This window comes from Leptosomus discolor, chromosome 19 (genome assembly GCF_034619465.1).
Source record: "Leptosomus discolor isolate bLepDis1 chromosome 19, bLepDis1.hap2, whole genome shotgun sequence".
Lineage (NCBI taxonomy): Eukaryota > Metazoa > Chordata > Aves > Leptosomiformes > Leptosomidae > Leptosomus > Leptosomus discolor.
In genome coordinates, this window is record NC_141409.1 from 9,796,262 (window position 1) to 9,818,822 (window position 22,561).

General features: G+C 48.9%; 3 protein-coding genes across 4 annotated transcripts; 1 reads left to right on the top strand and 2 right to left on the bottom strand.

The window, feature by feature from the left end:
• Positions 1-39: 39 nt before the first annotated feature.
• Positions 40-5,103, bottom strand: SURF1 (SURF1 cytochrome c oxidase assembly factor). Its single transcript, XM_086475576.1, has 9 exons — positions 5,041-5,103; positions 3,855-3,936; positions 3,603-3,730; positions 3,166-3,248; positions 2,179-2,370; positions 1,808-1,880; positions 1,273-1,435; positions 751-832; positions 40-538 (listed from the first exon to the last, which is right to left on the bottom strand). Exons 1-9 carry the CDS (start codon positions 5,101-5,103, stop codon positions 472-474), a joined length of 933 nt encoding a protein of 310 aa, XP_086331702.1. The 3' UTR covers positions 40-471.
• SURF2 (surfeit 2) lies at positions 1,909-8,475 on the top strand. Of its 2 annotated transcripts, XM_086475578.1 has the most exons (7): positions 1,909-1,935; positions 5,311-5,376; positions 5,744-5,898; positions 6,122-6,225; positions 6,663-6,854; positions 7,442-7,608; positions 8,392-8,475. In XM_086475578.1, the coding sequence occupies exons 1-7, from the start codon at positions 1,909-1,911 to the stop codon at positions 8,473-8,475; spliced, it is 795 nt and encodes a 264-aa protein (XP_086331704.1). The 2 variants fall into 2 exon arrangements, with proteins under 2 accessions (XP_086331704.1, XP_086331703.1); XM_086475577.1 differs by lacking the exon at positions 1,909-1,935 and having other exon boundaries at positions 5,266-5,376.
• Positions 8,476-11,086: 2,611 nt separating this feature from the next.
• Positions 11,087-22,127, bottom strand: SURF4 (surfeit 4). The gene is made up of 6 exons (XM_086475599.1): positions 22,073-22,127; positions 14,878-15,064; positions 13,644-13,720; positions 12,990-13,033; positions 11,849-12,035; positions 11,087-11,626 (listed from the first exon to the last, which is right to left on the bottom strand). The coding sequence occupies exons 1-6, from the start codon at positions 22,118-22,120 to the stop codon at positions 11,360-11,362; spliced, it is 810 nt and encodes a 269-aa protein (XP_086331725.1). The 5' UTR covers positions 22,121-22,127; the 3' UTR covers positions 11,087-11,359.
• Positions 22,128-22,561: the final 434 nt, after the last annotated feature.

The window sequence follows — 22,561 nt, forward strand, 5'->3', positions numbered from 1 at the left end:
GTCTGTTGCTGTTACGATGTAAGATGCACAATGCAAGTCACAGGGCAAGCACCTACAGTCCCTCTTTATTCTGATGAGAACCACTTCTACTCACTGGAAAGAAACTGATTCACAAAATCCCTTGCCATCTGGAAAACACAGTAGTGAAGTTAAAACTTCATAGCTTACAACCAAGCACGAAGGAAAAAAAGCATCCTTAGATTTCTAGTGAAGCTGATCGATGGAGTAGTCCCAATGGCCACGTGTAATTTCGAAATGCTCCCAAGCTACAGCCAGAATCACGCTGGGAGGAGCTCAGGGTCTGCAGCAGTTGCTTAAAGTCTGTTTGCAGCTTGATGGCTGCACGTGTTGACAGAACACATTGCCCTGAAACTCTGGGTGCTTCAGTCACGCAGGACTGATCAGACTGCTGTCTTCTATAGAAGTCTGCTCTGGACTTTGGTACAGAAGAGAAGAAATTAGCCTTTCCCCTCACAGAGGTATCTTCTGTACAAATTTTCTGTACCACAAGAAGGAAGTCGCAGCACACAAGCCATACCTATGAAAGAAAAAACCACACGTTTACAACCCTCTATTCAAGATGGACTGGGCCTCCCCGTGTCAGCTGGGGTGCTATAAAACAATGATTTCAAATCACTCTGCAAATGTTACTTTGGGTAAAGCTCCAGGCTTTTGTAACTTAGGAGCTCATCCGGACTGCCAGGTGCAGCTTTACACTCCAAGGAAACGCAGGGAAGGTCGGGCACTCACCAGGTGATGATGTACTGCAGGTGCTCGTTCCTCAGGCTCACTCGTGTCTGGCCTCCGATGGGCCCCCCCGGCACTGTGCTTCCTGCAGGGACAACAGCACAGGTTACACCCCTGCGCTGCGTGGAGCTGCCCTGGCTGCCAGAAGCGGGATGAAGGTGGTCTGTGGTGTAGGTGCCCTGCTCCTCTTCCTCAGGCAATCCCAGCCAAGCCAGAGCCGGGGCGGGCGGGCGGCCCTCCAGCACGTGGCCGGTGGTCCTCAAAGCACCGACCACCACCTGCACCCCTCCCGAGCTGCCACCGCTCCCCAGTGCTGGCTGCCTATCGCCTTCAAAACAGAGCCAGCAGAGTACACAGAGAGAAGACAAAGATGCAATACCTTGATGGACTCGATCTCAAAAGGTCTTTTCCAACCCAAATGACTCTAGGACTCTACCTTCCCAAGCGCCATGGGGAAAAAACTGAACGGAAAAGGGGGGAGATGGGTGTAAATTGGACAGGGGGGTGGGTTCCTCTGTGACTTACTGAAATCTGCATCGATAAAGATGGGCTCAGCGCCGGTCACCTTTGCCATAGCCTCCAGGTTGCGGTAGTGCCAGCGGTTTTTCTCAATGTTATTTTCAGGCACAAAAGGTTTGCGGGTTTCTGATAACCTCACCACCCCAGTGAGATCAATTTCATCTTCAATCTGAAGAGAAGTGCAGAGGAGAAAATAAAAGGAATCTTTCAATGTTCATTTCGTATTCTGGCATACCAGGTCCTGGTAGAAAAATACGGCCCTTGTGGGATCGGATCATACACCGAGTGGTCGTGCCCTGCAGTGGGGCAGTGCTGTAACACCGCAGGGAAAAGAGGCAGAGCAAGAACAGCTCCTTGTTTGTAAAAACCACTATTTACTTAACAGAAAGGTGGATGGAAAAGGTTTGTTGCCTTTGAAAAGTGCAATAACTATTTAAGTAACCCCCCGTGATGCTGAACGTGGTTACTGCCTTTGTCAGCAGGGCCTCGGGGTAATCGCGGGGCAGAAAGTAACGCACGGTGCTCCCTGTGTCCCCCTTACCTGGCCCTTCAGCCTCGTCTCCGGTTTCAATTTCTTTTTGGGCACAAATCCTCGGTTGACTAAAATCGTGACCCTAGAGTTACATAAAGAAGTAACGGCTCATGAGTGAAAGGAAATTTATTCCTGCTGCTGCCTCGAACTAAGCACCAGAGGAAGAAGCAACCCGTATGTTTGGTGCCACCTTTTTTGTCATCTGAGGGCACATTATAGGGGAATTTAAACACAATCCCAAATCAAGCCCCGGTGACCCAACAGGCTGAGACATGCCTTTTAGGGGAGAGCGAGCGATTTATCTAAACCCAACCACCGTGGCGCAGCCTCTCGAAACAGGAGTGAGCTGCTCACATGAACCACGACTTTCATTAACTTACCCCAGCTCGGTGCAGTAGAAAGGAGTGACGACATTTGCTCCATTCTCCGGGTGGGATGTCAGCCTCCCGGCTTCTCTGGCTTCTCGCTCAGGGTCCACAAGTGACCGTGGCAAAATATAGAGCTCCTTAGAGTGGTCAAAATGCCCTCGGACCTTTACAGGTCTGTACTCCAATTCCTTCAATTCCATGGGGCTGCATGGAACACGATGAAAACGAAATCATGGCTGCGACAGGCGAATGAAATTGGGGGATTTTTATCGTGGGATTCTCCTTTTCCCTAACGGTTCACTCCAGAGCCAGTTGGCAAACAGAAACAAAGACAAACCTCTCATGGAATAAGCAGCTGGCTCATATTGTATTACTATCACAGGGAATCAGGAGATGATCGTGAGTGTCCAGAGAGCAGCTCTTCTTCCTGATACCTGCAACCCAGTGCCACTTCAAGGGCACACAGTGATCAGCAGGGGGATAAGCTGCATGTGCCTCCAGCCAACAGGGAGCATTTCTTTCCCAGCCCAGACCTTGAAATGGAACAACTGAACTGTTTTGATGATTGTGCCACATGGCCAAGTGACCTTAAAAACCTCTCTCCTGCTCCACGCTTGGGGCAGGGCCCGCTATTGATCCAAGACTCCCTGTTGCAGCAATAATCCCTTCAGGGCATCACAGACAACAGCTACTAAGTGCTCCTCCTCCAGGAGGATTACAGACGGTATGGACAACATACGACATTTTCCCAAACAGAGGTTCATCCCTTTTACGTGCATTTAGAGCATCCCCTACGGAAGCATTCACGTATTCTTTTAATAAAAATAAGAAAATGAACGGGATGTCTGTCTTTCTAATTCACTTGCACGTCCTGATTCCCACCGCATTCCTTCATTTCCATGCAGTTTAGTTTAGCACAAGCTCATTAACACAGGGACCATATCTAACATCCCCAGCACGCTGCCAGTGCTCTGCAGACAATAATCTCAGCTTCCTTACTCTAACGTCAGAGGGATGGGCTCTGATGTAATTCTGGATGCCAGTTGTGCAATCAAATCTAATTTCCACTTTCGTCGCTGAACCTGAAAGTACACAAACACATAATTAATTCCTCGCGGTAGAACAGAGCAATGTCATAACCCCTGCATAGCTTAAAACCTTTGTCATAAGTTTCTCCTCAGACCTGGTCTAAACCAGGGTAATTGGAGATATGGAAATGGAGGCTACTGATTTTAGTTGGAGGAAATATATACTGAAATAAAAGTGTAAAAAATAAGAATCTCTCCTTTAAAGACTTACAAATGGACTTAGAAATGTAAAATAACAGCAAATCTTTACTCTGCATGTGATTCGAACTAGATTAAACAGGGAGAGATGGAAAAACCTGACAGCCCTCAAGTGCTCATCTCTTGCAAGAATGAAATATCTATTTGTACCTGCCATGTGCCGAGACAGAAGGTGGTCAGAGGGATCAGGAAAAGGCCCCATTTCAGTAAGACGTCCTCTCCAGATGTGTCAGCAGCTGCTGTAGAGCTTCGTGGTCTGCAGAACCTCAAACAAACATCTAGCGAAAAACAGAATGAGGAATAGAACATGTACAGGAGAGGAGATGCCAAATTCTCGCAGGAAATGTCACCTTTTGGTACAAGGTTGAAACAGGGCAGAAACCCAAATAAATCTTTTCTTACCTTTAGTCTGCTGGACCAGACCAGAACCTGCTTTAGTTAGGGGATATCCAAATAATGTTCTTCTGATCAAGCAAGGTGATACCTACATGAAGTAAGAAAGAACCTTTGTAGTGTTTCTGCTTTGGAAAATTTGTGTCTAGATGATACCAGCTGCCTCAACGGTTGCATGAAATTTTGTTTGCCCGTTGATGCAAGTCTCACCTGAGCAACCGCCTGTGAAATGCTATGGGTTAGGTTATAATTAAAAAAAAAAAAATCAAAATCCAGTTACAGAGCTGACTACAGCACAGCAAGTGATCTTTCTCTTTCTGCCCACGCTGTCAGCAAGCATACACACCACCTTAATTTGCTGGTGAAAGCAATGCCAGCCGAGCCCCTGCCCTTCCCCCCACGCTGCAGCGGCGCAAGGACACATTTACAGCTTTTTGGACACCCATTCCGTTCACTTTTAGCGCCGCTCCGCCCCGCGCACCGAAACGCCACACCGCGACGAGGGGACACCGACCCACCGCAGCCAAAGCCCGGGCCGCGGCAACGGAAGGGCGGCGGCTGGGAGAGGCCGGCCGGGCGCACCTACAGCGCCGAGCACCGCGCACAGGATCGGGGCTTTTCCGGGCCGGCCCCCGCTCCCCTCGGCCCGGGCCCGGCCCTCTCCCGCTCCCCTCAGCCTTCTCCCGTTCCTCTCGGCCCGTTCCCGCTCCCGTTCCCCCCGGCCCGGACCCCCTCCTGCTGCCCTCAGCCTGGGCCCGGCCCTCTCCGGCTCCTTTCGGCCCGGGCCCGGCCCTCTCCCGCTTCCGTCGTTCTTCTCCCGTTCCTCTCGGCCTTCTCCCTCTCCCGTTCCCCTCAGCCCGGGCCCGGCCACTCTCCCGCTCCCCTCGGCCCGGGCCCGGCCACTCTCCCGCTCCCCTCAGCCTTCTCCCGTTCCTCTCGGCCCGTTCCCGCTCCCGTTCCCCCCGGCCCGGGCCCCCTCCTGCTGCCCTCAGCCCGGGCCCGGCCCTCTCCCGCTTCCGTCGTTCTTCTCCCGTTCCTCTCGGCCTTCTCCCTCTCCCGTTCCCCTCAGCCCGGGCTCGGCCACTCTCCCGCTCCCCTCGGCCCGGGCCTAGCCTCTTTCCCGCTCTCCTCAGCCCTCTCCCGCTCCCCTCGGCCCAGGCCCGGGCCCTCTCCCGCTCCCTCCTTCAACCCTCACCCGGCCCCGGCGCTCCCGCAGAAGCCGCGGTCCCGCGCGTAGCAGCAGCCTCCCCGTCGCCATGGCAACGCCGCCACCGTTCCCCGCGCCGCCACCTTCCTCCGGCCCAGACAGCCCCGGCGCGGGCAGGCCCCTCTCTAGCCTCCCCTCTCTATGGTGCCGGCTGCTCCACGGCGGGGCCGGCACCGGAAGTTGAGGCGCGCTCCCGTCTGGCGGCGCCTCTCTATGGCGGGGCCGGGCTCCGGCGGGGGCGCCGCGGCCATGGCTGAGGTGCCCGAGGCGGAGCGGCTCTTCTTGCGGCAGCACCCGCTCCTCAGCCTCGCGGAGCCGGGCAAGGTGGGGCTGGAGCCGGGCCGGGGGGGACTGAGGGGCGCCTGGAGGGCCAGGGCCGCCCCCGGAGTGGGGCCTCGAGGGGGACTGGGGGGAGGGGGGGGGGGGGAGGGGGGGGGGAGGCGCCTCCCTGAGGGGTTCGTGAGGGGATGCCGGGGTCGCGTCCCCTGAGGGGCCGTGAAGGGGGGTCAGGCCGGGGCGGGGGGATACTCCGGCAGATGGGTTCGGCCCCAGTGAGCTCCCTGGCCCGGGGGCTTTTCTCCCGCCGTGGAAGTGGGAGGAGGGCGCTGGTGAGAGCTTGAGATCTCACCTGCCCTCCCCAGTTGTGGGGTAATCGCCCGGGCTTCCCTGACCAGACATCTTTTTTCTTTAGGTGAGATGCAGGCTGACAGGCCACGAGATGCCGTGTCGGCTGCCGGAGCTGCAGGCTTATACTAATGGCAAGAAATACCAACGGCTGATAAAGACAGCCAGGGAGTTCGACTACGGCAAGTTTGAGCCCCATATAGTGCCCAGCACAAAGAATCTGTACGTATTCTTCCTCTTCTGGGTTATCCTTCACACTTTGTTCAATCTCAGACACAAAGTGGTTAAGCTTTACAAAGTTCTTGAGTGTTTATGGGTTTTGGGAGACTGAGAAAGTCTTTATAATTTATCTATTTTGAGCACAGTGCTTATAAGTGAAAAGTTATTAAGTAATAGCATACTTAAACTCTGTTGCTGGCTCGCTCTTTCTTTCTGTGTCTGTCAGACACCAGCTGTTTTGCAAGCTCACTCTCAGACACATCAACAAGTTTCCAGAGCACGTGCTGCGCCATGTCCAAGGGAAGCGCTATCAGAAAGCCCTAAAAACATGTAAGTAGCTTTTCTGAAGCTCTAACCAGACAGCTTGTTGCATTGAGCTGTTGAAATTCCAGTAGATCAACATGAAGAGAGGGGCTCGGTTTTCTTGAGATTGACAGTAACGTACTGCTGTTGCTGCGTGTGCTCCTTAGCTGGGAAGGAAGATCCCAGAGGTAGGGGGCAGTTGGCCTCTAGAAAATACCTTGGAACATCCCTACTTGGGAGGAGCAGTTGTAAAACCTCCCGAGAGAGGGCGGTTCGCACGTCCAGCGGTCTCTGTGTTAACACCTTTCCCACCTTTCATGGTCCGTGCTATCGCTGTAGGTTACATGAACGTATACTGCGGTGGGAGCTTGGGTTGCATTTAATAGGGGCTGGAGCTGTAAATGGAAAGGACTGGGGGGACTGGGCGGCCTTGCTAAGTGCTGCCCCACCCCTCGCCCTGTCAGATGAGGAGTGCCAGAGGGAAGGAGTGCAGTACGTCCCCGCCTGCTTGCGGCAGAAGCAGCAGCGGCCGCGGCAGCCCGGTGACCAAAGGAACGGGAGCGGGCAGCCGTGCGGGAGAGAGGAGTTCTGGGAGCCAAAGTCCAGCGATGAGGATGGAGAGGAGACGGACGACAGCATGAGTGACCTGTACCCACGTGAGTGAGAACGTCGGTATCGTCTGTGTCCTGATGGGAGTTTGTTGGGTAATTTTATTCCTCCTTCTTCATACTGCTCTCTGCGGCTCGCGTGCTGGAGGCATGTGACTTCCCTCCAGTTGGGGGTTCTTGGGTTTTGGAAAAGCTTACCACCAGCGAGTAAGAAATCACAGTTATCAGCAAGTAATAACCAGAGTTGGATCACATAAAGTGTGAGGGGAGGGAGACAAGATCCCCTGGGATTTGCTGCTTTAGGTTGCCTCTTGCTTTCCTCGTTTCTCAGCAAGTCCTGGGGTCTGACAGAAGGTGGTCAGGCTGTTCTGCTGTCTGACACCCGGAGGCGCTGCGCAGAGGTGCAACACCACCGAACCGCCTGTGCCGAACCAGAACGGGGCTAGGGAGAGCCCCAGGCGCGTTTCTAATAAAACACCAGGGCGTTTATGTCCCAGGTATTTCGGTAGCGACACGTATATGCTCAGAGACTGGGAGCAGCTTGGGAAATCGCCTTTAAGGTGCCCTCAAAGTTAGGGGGAGGCAGAGCCTGTGCACATGGGAAACTGGTCCTGAGCTAAATCTTTGTCCTTTAGCCGCACTCTTCCCAGAAAAAAGCCCAGCAGCTCCACAAACCACCAAGGGCAGCGACGACTTTGCAACAGAGAGCGAGGATGACGGGGCCAAGCAGAACGGTGACGTGACCGGAGAGGGCGGCGGCAGAACGGGTCCCAGCAGAGCGGTTGGCCTCAAAAGGGGAAAGGTGGGAGTCGCGCTGCCGCGTGCAGCAGCAGGGAAGCGCGGAACCGGGATCCCACCCTGTAGGTGTTTGAGCTGGCAGCGAAGCAGCAGAAGGTGCAGAGCTGTTCAGAACAGGCTTTCCCCACGCGCCAGCCACCGACTGGCATCCCGAGGTGTGAATTACTGCCAGTCAACGATCACCCTGTCTGCTGTACCCAGGGGGGTTCCTGCCTGGATCTCGTCTGTGGTGGGATCCTGCTGCGCCCTGTTTAACAGGGAGACTGAAGTGTGTCTTGGACGTTCTGTGATCTTCCTCCCCATACACACAAACACTAGTTAAAGCCTTTTGAAGTCACAGGGTCCTTCTAGATGCTTTTTCTGCCTCTTTTGAGGAGCTGGCCAGGTCCTGCCTTGCAGGACATACCCTGATCCTTCTCAGCTTGGGGAGCAGGCAGATGTTGCATAAAGCCAGATAAAACTTTTCACTCTCTAAGGCAGCACCTGAGGAAGGGGCTGGATCCTTTATAACCGTGTCAAACTGGAAAGTGAAAGCTGGCTGCAGTTTAGGTTCATTTCTATGAGGAGACAGTCACTGTATCCAGTGAAACCACATGCCTGCCAGAGAAAGAGGGATGGTAACCGGCAGGATGGGGCAAGGAAAGATCCTGGCTGGCTCTGTGAGCAGGGCTGTGCTGCTTGTGTCTCTATTGGTAAACGAGACCACACTCAGCTTCTCTCCCCACCCAGGGAGGGCTGGATTTGGGGTTTGGAAATAAGCTGATGAACTTTTTTTTTTCCTCTACAGAAACAGTCTGGCCCTTTAAAGAAGAAATTCAAGAGCCATCATCGAAAACCCAAGAACTTCAAGAAAGCCACCAATGGCAAATAAATTTTATGGTAAATACATGACCTGAAGCCTGTTGTATAATTGCAGAGGGTGCGTAAGGCTGGCTGCAGGGTTTGCCCATTCCAGTTAACTCTTACAGCTCAGGAGGGAAAGAGGGGGATGGAATGAAGTTGTATCCCAACAGCCTCGAGCCACCCCCTCAGGAACCAGGACTGCTGCAGGCAAGCACAGGCAGCCCAGCACACAAGAGCACGAACCAGCTCTTCCAGTAGCCTAGCTGGGGAGTGGTACCAGTCACACACCCCGAGTGGATACAAAGATGCCATTGTTTTATTTTGATTGTTTCCAAAAATCAAAACATTTTCAAACACAACTAAGGTACAAAATACAGCATAAAATGAGAATTTATACTTATTTCTGTTTCCACATAGAAAGCAAAAATATATTCAGAATGAATTCCAGAACACTTTGCAGAGCCAATCGATAGCTGACATCCTGCTTGTGAGAGCTTCTCAGCCACAGGGAGAGGTCACTGTATTTTTGGGAGATGCACAAATACAGCAGTGTACGTAGGAAACCAGAATCTTCTGCGTCAGGACTCAGTAAGTCCACATACTGCGCTGCCTAGGAATACCTTGTAATGCCCTCCACCTAACTGTGCCCCTTCAGCACCAAAATGTTCTGCCGCAAGGGACAGCATCAGTTCCTTTTCTGGGGCCTTCTGTCGGAAAGGGGACTTGACTTCCAGAGGAAACTAGCCCATACACTTCAGACTAGTCCCTCACCCAGCTCCTTGGACAGGACACAGAGAAGTTGAGAAAGCCGACTTAAGGGCTACTGACAGGAGTTGTTTCTGTCATTCTGTTTATAAATACTATGAACATCAACAGCAGTTCAAATATCTGAGAATGGCTGCCTCGATGTAGTCTAAAACCGTTGTAGGACCTGCAGTGAAACTGAGCAAAAGCATCCTGTGCTGCGTATCCATAACCGAAAGGACCAGTTTCTTTTGCTGTTAAGAGACAGGCACAGCAAACACTGGAGGTGAAAACTTCTCTTGCAAAATCTATTTAAAAAGAAACCCTTCTATGTGACCTGAACTCAAATGCTGGGCTCCCGCTCCCATCTACCAATTCACTTCCTTCAGCAGCAGCACATCTTGCTATTACATAGGCTATTTCCCCCCCCTAAGATGAAGAAATCACCATTTTAACACTCAACAGTGCTCCTCCTCTATTCGTCATCAGTTCTTTCAGCCCAGTTTTCTCACCTAAAATGCAACAGTTAAGCCGAACTGTCCAGGTTAGTGTCCTTACCAGGAGACCCTGGCAAACAGCTCCTGCTGGAGATGTTCAGCTGAATTCCTCCTCGAACAAACAGTTGAGCAGCTTTCTCAAGGGAGACAACAGTGCAAGGAATCAATGTAATGTTAGCAAGTTGGTAGGGCTCATGCTTTCTAGAATTCTTTCATGATCTAGTGAAACAGGTTCACCTAGTTGACTAGCAGAGGACAAAAATGCCTCCTCTGAGCAGCACTAAGCATGTTCATGGCACAGAGGTTGTGGCACCGAGAGGTGAAAACAGGGCCTTCCTCTCTCCTCACCCTTATGCTGAGGAGTTCCTCCCTGTGAACAGGCAAGTGACATCCCTGTCTGCTTATTCCCTACACAGGCTTTGCACCTGCATTCTTCAGGTATAACCGTCTGCACACGGAGTTGAGGACCAGGGCGATGGCAGCACACAGCTGACTTCCATGTTTCCTCCCCACACATCTCAGGGGTGGGCCGAGATGGCAGAGAAAAGGGGCCGTACTCGAGAGTTCAGTACCCCAGCTCTCTGCTGTTCAGTCAACTGGGACTTTTACAGCCGAGAGACTGACACAAGTGAGTCTAAGAAGCAAAGACTACAGATTAGAAGATTGACTTGCACGTACTGAGTGCAGGGGAAAAGGGGAGTTTCTGTAGTTCTGAAGACACTTTCACCAAAAACCTGCAATTCAGATACAAATTTGGGGCATGTAAGGGAGGAAGCTGGTTAATGGCAGAAAGGAGCTTCTATTATGGAACCTGCAGCACAACTTGGCTCCCTTCTTGGGAATTCAGGAGGGGCAACTTTGGGGAAAGAATGCTGAATAAAGAGTTCTTTTGGCACAGAATTTTCACAGAATCTAACATTCTGTCTCTTCAGGGGATCTCCTCCCCTTCCTTCTTGAAATCTGATTAGCCACATAGGATTCCTAATTAGTAATACAGGATTCTCCCTTGTTCCCCTCGAGAGCAGAACTGGGACCTGTTAGAAAACCCTCTCCCTTTTCTTACCTAGAGGTGGGTACAACTACTGTCAGGGTTTTCTTTTTGCCTTCTATTTGGGGGCAAGAAAGACCTCCCCTGTCGTTAAACGAAGTGGAATTACAGACCTCTGAGCAGCAAGATAACAGTGATTTTTTTTTTTGATGCTGCTTTCCACCTTGATAAGCAATGCTATAACCAGCAATGGAACTCCTTATGCACAAGACAGTTTTGATGAAGGAGGGAAAGGGGATCCACTTTTTTTTAAGTTATAGCTAGAACCCAACAGCACACTGAATGATACAGCTGTATCTGCTCACAGTACTTCAAATTTTAGAACATCGCTGACATTAAAAGACAGCAACTGTTCTACTGCAATTCACTGAAGCATCAGCAAAATGCAGGTTCCTTGGGTTAGTTCCAGATCTAGGAAGTTAGAGTAAGCCTAGGCAACATTCCTTGAAGAAACAGGACTTTATCTATATATTACTGGTGCCACTGTAAATCAAATTCAAAACATCTGTGCCTTTAATAGGAAGGGGGCATGTACGTGTAAAATGCTGGCAGTTTTTGTTGAATCCATAGAGAATCAGTTCTGGACTTAATATGTTATGTCCCAAGAAGTATTGCTATTCCTGTTACCACTCTTTTTTCTTCTCATCCATGGAGACTCCACCAGGACCCAGTGCAACCACAAGGAGCAGCCCCCCAATTACAGACATGGTCTGGAAGAAATCGTATTTGAGGAAGTCGTGCATTGGCTTGTAGGCTGGGACGGTCCAGAAGGCGTTGAAGTAGATGTTGATGCCAAACAGCCAGATGACTAGAGTCAAGGCAGCCAGCTTAGTCTTAAAGCCTATTGCCACCAAGATAATCAGGGCTGTGCCCACAATGTTCTGCAGAATCTGCAAGATAAAAAACCCCCACAAGCTTACATAGGGTTCTTAAGTAGGTACACAAACATCAGAACAGGTTGTCATGGCATACATGATCTAATAACTTTTTCTAAATATTAATTCTACTAAAACCAGACTTATATGATAAGCATTGAGCAGGTCCTGCAGCCAATCTGGGAGCTGTACTATATTCTAGTTCCTTAACTCCTACTTTTATACTCAGATACTTACAGAAAAGAAGTTCATATCAAAATGCAGCAGGGTCATGAACATGAGGACCAGCAGCACACGGCCCCCCAGCTGCATGTACTGCTTCGGAGAGCTCTCCCGCATGGTGGGGACACCAGCAAACATGCTCTTCCCCTCCGAGCGTGACTCGGCCAGAAGCAGCAGCAAGCCTCCCCCAAGGGCAAGATTCCTGCAGAAAGACAGAAATGGGGAGAGGAAAAGAAAAAAAGGCAGTTTACTACAGTTTGCACCGATCTGTAGATTTAAAGTCTTAACTGACAATTTCAAGTGGGTAAGAGGCTAGTGAGGAGCGACCTGCTCAGCATCTTGTGGTGTGTCTACACTAGACTTCCCAGCTGAAACAGCAGCATTGTACACAACGACAACGTGCACAAGCCTGTGCAGACACGTACAGTCTGCCAGGGAAGTCCAGCACCTGCAGCTCAGGCACAGTTCCTTGGCATTTGTTACAGCATCAATTTGGTTGTGTGGAAGTTACTCTGTACCTCAGGTTTAGCCATATATGCCAAAGTAGTTCAAGGGTTGCTTTGAGAAAATAGAACAGCAGTACTGCTAAAAAGTTACACATTTACAGGGTTGTAGTAAGCCCAGAGTACAGTTCTTGTGCTGTCCCCTGCCCTCCTCTCGGAGAGGGGTGAAAAGGTGACAGCCAGCCATCACTCAGGATTTGACAAGAAAGCTCATGTTTAAGAGCCCTGCCTTCCACCTAGAGAAGGTTAGACTTAAAACCCCCAAAACCAGCCTAGTACCTACATGCTTTAGCTTTCTCAGAAAATGGCTTTGGTCATGCACAGAGTTATTTTAGCCATTTCCAAAATAATAGCAGCTCACTGATCCAGTCTCGACAGTTGTTTGTGAGCTCTCTGCAAGGAGGAACAAGGAGAGCAGAAGCACTTAGACCCTAGTGGGTCAGGACTAGTCTTTCCCTTCTACAATACTGAGGGGCTGGCTTAACACAGATTCTACCGATTTTAAGAGCTGCCATTTCTTCTCTAATGTAAATGCACCATTCATAGTCTTTCAAGCAAATGCTACGTACAAAGAGAGCGTCCCCTGTCAGCAAGCGGCAGTAACAGACAACAGTTTTCATTGTGGTTTGACAAAAGCTAAGAAGCAGGCATACCTCATCAAGAACTTCAGGTCCCACAGAATGCTGTATGCAATAGTCTAGGCAAAGAATAAAACAGGTTAAAACACCTAAATGACACTGAGGTTCTGAATTCACCTTATCGCCTCAAGCCTGCGCTATCCATAGCAGAAGTCAACTACAAGTATGTCACACCGAAGGAAACAAGGCAGGTTATGTCAACGTGGCCCAATGAGTCAGTGTAAAACGGGGAACTGAAGCCAGAATTTGACTCGTGGTTTAGCACCCACAGGAATTAATTGGTTTTGAACAGGAAGGATGCTACTAGCTAGGACGGATCCTTTGTGGTGGCGACAGTCCTTTACAAAAGCTGTGTGCTGAAGGCCAAAGCAGCTGCAAGCTCCACATTTGGCACGTTACTGACACACAGGTAAACTGCAAGTTACTTCTGCTAAGCTGGTCAAGTATTGAATCAACATCTCCAGCTGAGTAACTGCAATTACAGCCAAGGATCTACTGGGCACATCAGGAAGCAGCAGAATAGTTCAATGCCACTGAAGGGTGGCACTAGGCCAGGGTGGAGAAAAATTCCAGACTTGCAGTTGTCTTTAAGTATGTTGGTAGTACTGGGGCTACGAGAGAAGATTTGAAAGACACAGTTTAGAAGGGCTGAAGACTTAAGCCTCCTACCTGTAATGCTATAATTCCAAACAGTCCAAAGCAGGCATATTGCACAAAGTTCCTACTCAGCACCAGGATACAGCCGCCTGAGTTGGGGAAATTGAACACAGTTACATTCTGGCTTGCACAGGAAAAGATGCTGCAGGAATGTTAACTTGTTCTGAACTGAGCGGACTGCCATTGCTTTCAGCTGTGCCACTGAGAACATCAGGCAGGAGATTTTAATGGCAAATTGGCACCAATCAGATGAGAACCTAGAATTGTTAGTGCATTTTAAAGTATTTTGTAACTCCAGAAGTATCTGTTATTTTACAAAGGGTAAGCACATGTGGAATGCAGTCCCCAATACACAGCACTGTACAGCAGCTATCGGTGTTAAAGCATTAAAAGAAGTTAAAAAACTCAATTCATCATGGATTTTCTTTTTTTTTTTTTTCCCCAAATGAGATAACCGTTAGGGCAAACACACTGCACTTTTCCTTGAAAGCTTTTGTTTTCTATCCTTTCTCAAGCCTCCTGTCACAAAGCAGTGACAGCCTTTGTCACTTTGACATGAGGACTGATAACTACATTAAGTTAAGGTGACTCTACACAAAAAGATGAGGGTAAAAAACCCCAGGCACGAGACAAGAAATGGGCAAACAAGAACAGTAGATCAGAGACATATACAAAGAAAATAATTTTACTTCTCTCCATTTCTGATACCCCAAGTCCACCTAACAAACATACAGAAGCTCTGCTTCTGGGATTATTGATTATTGATTCCCGGGCTCTTAAAACTTTGAAAATCTGAGACCAGTACCTCTCAGGCTTAAGTATATCAACTGCAGGATAAGACTTTGCCATTGAGATTAATACCCATAAAAACAGGAGGCTGAAAGTCTTAACACTGCCCTGTTTAAGAAAGTTACTTCATTTAGAGAATTTGGGGGGTGGTATGTGTTTATAGACGCATGTACAGAAACAAAACCAGATTGTCCTAATGGATTCTTGGCATCTCTGACTCAGAGGTAGCGTGTCACGAGAAATTCTGCAAGTTTACTTCCAGGGAAGGCTGAAGCAGGTCAATTAAGAGTTCGTTTCATTCAGCCCATGTAGTACTATCAGTTCTAAGCTGTCAATGGCTATTCAGAAACCAGTGAGGCAGCCCATGCTTACATGATTCACCGTGCTTACACGAGCCAGGGTGGCAGACACACTGGAGTGCTCTGGCATCCACCTTATCAGCCTTAGAGCCACTTACTGAGCTGTCCGAAGAGATTTATGAACACAAAGATGGAGGCCAGGAAATAGCCACAGTTCCACGTGCCATCAATGTAGTCCCTCTGTTCACTCCACTGGAACCACATGCGGATGCCGTCCTCCAGGAAGGTGCTGATCAGGCACAGGCGGGCCACGTGGGGAAGGTACTGCTTCGTCACCCTCAGGAACTGCACGGGCAGACAGCAGCGTTAGCGGGGAGGGAAGGCAAGGTGACACTCGAGGCACAACAGATCCGTGCACCCTGCAGACTCTGTGGTCAGCAGTTCTCACGCACACAGGGTCATCAACATCTACAGAGAAACACACACTTGGGACTTGGATTTAATGAAATTTTTCTCTGCTCCATTTGAGAACAGTGGGGGAAACCTGTTGTCATGCTCCAAAGAGCATTTTGGACAAGGACTTGGAGAAAAGGAGAATCCAGCAGCACCTCCCTGTGTAAGGAGAACTGTGTTCTGATGGAGCTCTTACTAGATGAAGGCTGACCTTGGTTTTAGTTTGTCTATCTCAGGGTTTCACATTACAGCTCAGCTATCAGATAGCCGGGAGCTGAAAGGGCAATCCTACTCCCACCCACATGCTCAGGCACTCAACACCCTGTAAAACTGATTCAGGGAGTCAGGCTGACAGAAGACTAACTCTGTACAAATTAAAACACATTAATAAGCTTTTTGACAAGCTAGTTCCCCACTAACAGCTCAGAAAAGCAACAGTGTGAAGCATGTGTACCGGTGTAGCAGCAGCTATTAGATCAGCGTAGCCATTGCATGAAAATGCACCCTCTATCCTCTATGCAAGTACACAGTTTCTACTTCCATTAAAAATAGCATCCTCTGCAGAAAGAAAAGAGGCTTTTACATACAGAATTCAGTGTAGTAAAGAGGAAATGATATCATCTTTCAACAGATGCTGAGCCTTAGTTCTTGGGAATGCAAGATGTACCTGGTCCCACGTACCCCTTCATCCCACAAGCTCTCTGGGTTAGTTTGCTCTCCAGTTACCATAATTATAAAGGAACAAATACAGACTTGCCAGACAGTGCATAGACTAGCACGCTCTATAGGACTGAGGTGCACAGGAAAACTTAAAGCCTCTGGATTATGACAAGCGCTTAACTGTCACGCAGCTTCCTAATCAGCACTAGTTATGACTAATGGAGACTTCCACTAGGATTTGCACTGTCACTCGGAATGCAGGCTAGCACCTGGCTGGCCCACCTCACGCACCGGTTCAGCTCAGCCAGATCTCCAGGACACAGCTGGAGTCAGTGTGTGCTGGAGTTAAGTGCAGTCTAGAAAGAAACAAACAAACTTAATCTAAAACTACAAGATTATCCGGCAGGTTCGTACGTTCAGATGACAGGAGCAGTTTGGGCAGGTCGACGCTTGTGAAAGCGAATGCCCGTGCCACGAGCCTTCACGCAGAACTGCCAGCCTCGGCAGAGATCCCCGCCGTAGAACTAGGAGGGGCCGTTTCACAAAACTCCATTATCCCACGCAAAGCACAATGTGGCGTAAGGCACCTTGATTCACACGGTTTGTGCAACATTAGGATACCTCAAGTATGAAAAGGGGCTGAGGAACCCACAGGTGCACAGGTGTCTTCCAGACAGCACTGGACTATATTATAATAAAGACAGAAAAGTCACAAACCTTATCTTTCTTAACTCAGTATTTACACCAATTTCGGGTTAGACAATACAGCTGATTGGTTTCTTTCTGGGCAGAATCTGTTTTTTAAAGTTCTGGCAGCATTGCATGCTGCCAGTATATACTGAGTGTGGAGAAAGGAGACTAAAGCCATTCCTGAAAGTTCATTCTTCCCACAGTAATCAGTAAATACTAAAGGCTGTTCCAAATCCTATGACAAGCCTTGCTTGCTGTGTAATTGAAGATTATCACAAAAAAAAAATCCACCAGACATGCTTAATTAAACAGTTAATATTGGAACAAACTACACTAGTCATACTGCATGCATCCAGAGTCTAAGGGTCAAGATTCAGGTTAATCAAGTGCATTTTAAGTGCAGCTGTACTCTGACTCAGGGCTGCCACTTTGGGCTTTTAAGCCATGTCAACAGTTGGATGCATGAGTCAGAAGAAAATTTGTGATCTTTGTCACTGAATGCGACAGACATTTTGGTTTACAGCTTTCTTCTTTCCCAGGTTTCACTGTGCATTTGGGCAAACCTGCTGAGGAATACCAAGGATGAAATTGTTTTGGAAATAGTACGAAACTAAGAGTGGTTTGTAAAGCAAGTCTGCCTTGACAAGACACAGAACAGGCAACATTGGTCTAGAAGGAAATGAAAGAGGACAAGTGCTGAGCATCTTTAGGAAAAGGAAAAAACACTGCTGTGGAAAGGCTGAAAAAAAGCAGCAGACATTAGGGTATCTGCCTCCAGGCCACATCTTTGCTGCTTCTGAAGTGGGTCACAGGAGCTGATCTCATCTTCCTCTTCCATGAAACCAAACAACTGCTAACAGTCCAGGTGAAGGAACCAAAAAGCCATTTAACATTTACCTGTTCTCGTGGCACAGAAAGAATTGATCACTATCTATTAAACATGAGTTTGCACATCCAGTCAGTTTAAGACAAGTCAGAAAGACGGAAGCCCAAGGCAGCCGCAGTGCTAAGCAACCTTTATCATGACACACATCATCTTTGGACACCCATAACTCACATAGCTGCATTTACTAAGCTACAAGTTGAAACCCCTGTACACAGCAAGGTGAAAGTAAATAAGCTTCAGAAACAGGCTGTATGAACAAAAATCCAAGTCAAAAGAACGAGCCGTGGAGATCCAGAGCAAAAGAAGAGAACAATTACACAATACAAGCGAGGAGAACAGCCATCAAGTGATTTTTACAATTAGAGGATTCAGGTATAAGTCACTCCAGTTAACTAAGGACAGAATAACTTAGAAGGAACAGGAGATCTCTAGAAGTGGGACTGAACTAATAATACCAGACACCCTGGTTTTGTCCCACACATCACTAGCAACATGTGGCTCAAACGCTGCACCCTGAGACCACTTCCTATTTCCTTTATGATTCTCATAGATAAAAGCAGCACATATGGGAAACCTGGTAGCTGCAGTTAATAAACATACCCAGCCAAGACACAGGACTTGAAACACACACTCCACTAAGCACAATACACGTAAGCTAAAACAAAACTGTTGAGATTGATAGAGGTGGCAGTGTTAAACTCGAGACACCAAGTTGTTGGATGGCTTATTCTGCTACGGGCTTTGCATCAACTGTTCTTAGTACGCGCTGCCTCCTTGCAAGAGGCAAAACATCTTGAGAAAAGACAACAAAATGCTAAAGTACAACTATTTTAAAGAAAAACAGCTGGTTCTGTGTTGGCAGCCAAGTCACTAACATAGACCAGAAGGGCTTTGTGTTGCCACTTCCCCCTCTAACAGGATTAGAAAGGCAAAGATAGACTTAAATGCTCCTCTTAGTTTAACAAGCAAAGACGCACAAGAGGATCCAAGGATCCCCAAATCAAATCTCTGCTCAAAACCCACTTTTCAAAAGGAGCCTTGAAATATTCAAACTTGTAAAGAGGCCTGCCCAAAGAGAGGTAATCAATTCATTCCATTTTGACTCTTACCATGCTTTCTGAACTATATCCCACCTCCAACAGTCTCAAATTTGTTACAAATCTAGTCCATTTTGTTAAAAGCATACATACCATAGCATAATTACAAGCACAGAAGCCTTTTCTGTGTAAACGTGTGTGTGCTTGGATCAGGGAAGTTATGACCATGGTGACGAACAGCAGCCTGCTAATCTACAAGGAAAGCCCTCACGGGCTGCACAGCATTATTAGTCTAGAGCTTTCAATAAAGGCACATCCCAAGTATCTAGTTTGTTGGGATTGCTTTGTTCTGGGAGAAGAGCAGCCTGGGACACCAGTGATCTTTTCCAGAATAGGATGCTCAATCCTCTAGCAGAGAGAACAATCACTTCCCTTCACCAGCCTGCATATATCTACTTAAAGAGATCCCAATCCCACCTACAGGCCCCAGATGTATGCAATTTTCTGTCTCTTTTCATGAGAAGATTCTTCCCCAGCCTAAACAGAACGGGCTGTTTGGCTTGTAACAATGAAGGATCAGTGCACTGACGCGACTACGTTATTGAGAGTTTCCAAATTCAGGTTTTTCAATGTAAAACACAAAAAACCTTCAGACTAACAATGAAATGTTTTCTTCTCTTCTGTTTTCTGCAAAATCGGATACAGCGATGTTAGAATTAGCCGAACAACGTCCATCAGCATTTATGTTGGAAAATTAAATAAAACCCCCAGTCTGGTTCTCCCTTAGAGTCCTTTCACTGCAGTACAATGACTCAATAGTCTCGTTGCATTTTTGTCCATCTTTTTTTTTCAGAAGAGCAGAAATATCAGGCATCCACATTCCTAAAGATTATTACAGACACCAGGAAAGTTGCTTGAAATCTGCTCCCTCTTATGGGGATTACAGAAGAGACAACCAGTTCTATAACCCTAAACAATCAGTACAGGTCCCATATGCAGCTATTTTCAGCACGATAATGTCAGCAGTACATGGTGACTGCAATGAAGGGCTTCGCATGTTAATATCTTAACAAGAATCACCAAAAAAGGGCTTAACTTCTAAGTAAATTAATTAATAACATTGGGGTGGTGTCACAGGGCTTAAAAACAAATCAACCCATAAAGCCTGAAGCCAGGCATCATTCTGAACCAAGATCCTGATTTCCTTGCACTGTGTATCACCTATATTTTAAGAACCTTTAACTGCTTTTCCCACTTTCCCCAATATCTAGGAAGCTGCCTTCTCTGAAATCAACAGGACCGTACCCTGACACCCACCAAGTAGCTGCCACCTCCGCTGCAGTCCTTGGAAACTCCCAACAGCGCGGAGCGGAGCCGCTCGCCAGTGATCCCACCACCAGCATTGGTGCTCACTGGACCCAAACAAGGAGGTAATTGGAACCAACAGGAAAAATCAACGCTTCTTTTTTTCCTGTCAGCTCAGCTGTACAATCCAGTGACAGAAAAGCGTGAGCGAGCGAGCAAAGGGGAACACCGCCTTGGGACGGGTGGGACAACCCCTTTCACCGACAGCTCGCTGTCAGGCAAGCCTAGCTGCTCCTGTGCCTGCAACGCACTTGCTCACCTCTGGATAAGAGCCACTTGCTACTACTTCAGGGGAGACTTCCGACAAGTATCTTGACATCCAAGGCATAATTTGCCATTTCAAATGGAAATTATAGTATTTAATAAAAATTAAGCTTTAACATTTGAATTTAAGGAACAGACGATTCTTGCTTTTGCAAGAGACATTCCATACTTACTGATAAGCCATGGAATTAGCTGTAACATATTCCCGAGGGCTTTTATGCTACAGAAATCAAGAGTCATTAGGTCTCGAGCACTAGTACAGGGAGCGGAGAACGCAGCAACATCACTGAGAACGCATTCGGCTCCCAGAACAGCCATTGTCCAGCTTCACGACCTCCGCCTCCATCAAGGGGAGTTTCGACACAATTTCAGTCCAAATGTTCCAAGTATTTTTTTTAATCCAAGATGAACTAACAGTTTCCTTAACACCAAGTGTTAACTTCGCAATATATATCAAAGGTTATTGTTTAGTAAATCTCTCCACTCCTACCTACACTGGTGTGATACTTTTTAGCAGCATACACAGTCCTGAAAGTATCTGATTGAGCAATAAGGCAGCTATTTGGAAGTAGAATTACCAAAGGAGTTAGTTACTTAGAAAGTCATAAAAATTGTCTGATGGGTAAGTGTATGTAAACACTCCAAATTCTGCAGCTAAAGGAAAGCCTCATCTTTAAATAGAATGTGGACAAGCACAAATAAAGTTGTGCCATTTAAAACTCATTTCAGGAGTAAGCAAGCTGCATTTTAGCTGGACAAAAGAGCTTTCAGTAGTGTGAAAAAAGGGGTGTTCAAGACATCTAGAAATAGTCACACAGTAATAAGTAGAGAGGTGTTATAAAAAGGTCTAGACAAGTGGTATAAATTTTGGCAAGTAATTTGAACCCCATAGTGATAGTTTACTTTCTTCTCTAAAAAGAGTGAGAGGACAAGGTAAACAGGGAATGAAGAAGATGATTCAGACATCCCTTAAACTGAACACACACCATCAGAAGCTCTATCTCTAAAAGGACTCTTCCATCCGGAGGTGGGGAGGAAGCGCAGAACAGGTTTTCCCAGTGAAACGCAGTTAAAGACAGAGGCAGCACAGCCCCCTGAGCCGTGACGTGTTATCGTGTACCACACAACTCTCACACTGCTTCTACAGAGTTGTAGAACCAAGCAGATTTTCCAGAGAATTTGCTAAATACGATTAGATGCTGCCTCTTACTTTCAATTAGATGAATCACCATGACAGTGAACATCTAACACCGTCACCAGAAGATCAACTACTTACACTCAAAATATTCCTGCTCTCACATACAGTAAGAGATCACAAACTTCTACTTAACAGAGAAACCTGTAAGGGCCTCCACTGAAATAAATGTAAAAAGGATTACAAGACAACATCACCTCATTTGCTTTCATTTTGCCCCATTCTAAGCACAGCGTGATGGCAAGCCTCTTCCAGTTTGCATTTCCAGGTATCAGTCAGCGTTTAGATTCTTCTTTCTTGTCACCGCCACCTCATCCCGGTTTCCCACACCCCTTTATACTTTATTTGCCAGCCTAGAGAGCCTACAAGACGACGAGAGCAGCTCAGCCTCCTACTCTCCTTTCCATTCACTCGCTCCTAGGGAGAAGCCGAGTTCCCAAGGAGAACTGGTCTGCTTCGCTCTACAAGCGGCTCAGGCCCAGCCGCAGAGCTCACACGAGGGCAGGGGGCAGCCACTCCCGCAGGGGCCTGCACCGGCGGCCCCTACTCCCACGGGGAGCCGGGCCCCCAGCCTCCCCTCGGGAGGGAGGCGGCCGAGGAAGCCCACAGCCCCACCGACCCCGCGCCGGGCCGCCACCACCCCAGCCCGCCCTAGCAGGGCCCAGCAGGGCAGCGGCCTAACCCCCCCCCGCCCTCCCTCAGCGCAGGGCCCGCCAAGGCGCCCCCTCACAGCCGACCCCAGAGCCCGAGGGAGCGGCCCAGCGCACAAAGGCCGGAGTTGGGGAAGGCGGGCGGGCACCCACCTGGTCCGCGAAGTCCTCAGCGGTGCTCATGATGTCGTTCTGGCCCATGGCGGCGGGAGGGGGACGCTACCGGCTGCTACGCGCCTGGGGCCCGGCCTGACTCTCGACAACGGCGGCGGGAAGAGCGGGAGAGGGGGGGGAAGAAGCGCCGGGCCGGGCCGCGCCGCCGCTCGGCTGCTGCTGCTGCCACGTAGGCCAGCCCTTAAAGGCGCCGCGCGGGCGGCAGCGCCGGCGCACACGGGGCGGGGCGGTGGCTCCGGGAGGGCGGGGAAGCCCCGCCCCTCCGCGCCGGGCTCTTAAAGGGGCCGCACCACGCCCTAGGGAAGCTGCGCGGTAGGGGCGGCTCGGTTCTGAGTGTTTCCTGATTGGCTAATTGAGAGTTTATAACGGCTGGGTTTTTGTTGGTCTGAAAGTGTAGGTTGTAGGGAAGGAGGAGTGCTCTTGCCTCACCCTGTACTGCTGGGTGTCCCGCGGCTGGGAGGCTGCTCT

Bases quoted from the DNA above. Each gene is read 5' to 3' on its own strand.
- SURF1 (XM_086475576.1), bottom strand. From the start codon at position 5,103: ATGGCGACGGGGAGGCTGCTGCTACGCGCGGGACCGCGGCTTCTGCGG. The intron at 3,249-3,602 runs GTACAAATAGAT...GTGTACTTTCAG, and splicing joins TCTGTCTCGGCACATGGCAG to GTTCAGCGACGAAAGTGGAA. The intron at 2,371-3,165 runs GTAAGGAAGCTG...TGTTCCATGCAG, and splicing joins CCCATCCCTCTGACGTTAGA to CCCCATGGAATTGAAGGAAT.
- SURF2 (XM_086475577.1), top strand. From the start codon at position 5,266: ATGGCGGGGCCGGGCTCCGGCGGGGGCGCCGCGGCCATGGCTGAGGTG. The intron at 5,377-5,743 runs GTGGGGCTGGAG...TTTTTTCTTTAG, and splicing joins GCCTCGCGGAGCCGGGCAAG to GTGAGATGCAGGCTGACAGG. The intron at 6,855-7,441 runs GTGAGTGAGAAC...TTTGTCCTTTAG, and splicing joins CATGAGTGACCTGTACCCAC to CCGCACTCTTCCCAGAAAAA.
- SURF4 (XM_086475599.1), bottom strand. From the start codon at position 22,120: ATGGGCCAGAACGACATCATGAGCACCGCTGAGGACTTCGCGGACCAG. The intron at 13,034-13,643 runs GTAGGAGGCTTA...TTCTTTGCCTAG, and splicing joins TTGGAATTATAGCATTACAG to ACTATTGCATACAGCATTCT. The intron at 12,036-12,989 runs GTATGCCTGCTT...GTCTTTCTGCAG, and splicing joins GACCTGAAGTTCTTGATGAG to GAATCTTGCCCTTGGGGGAG.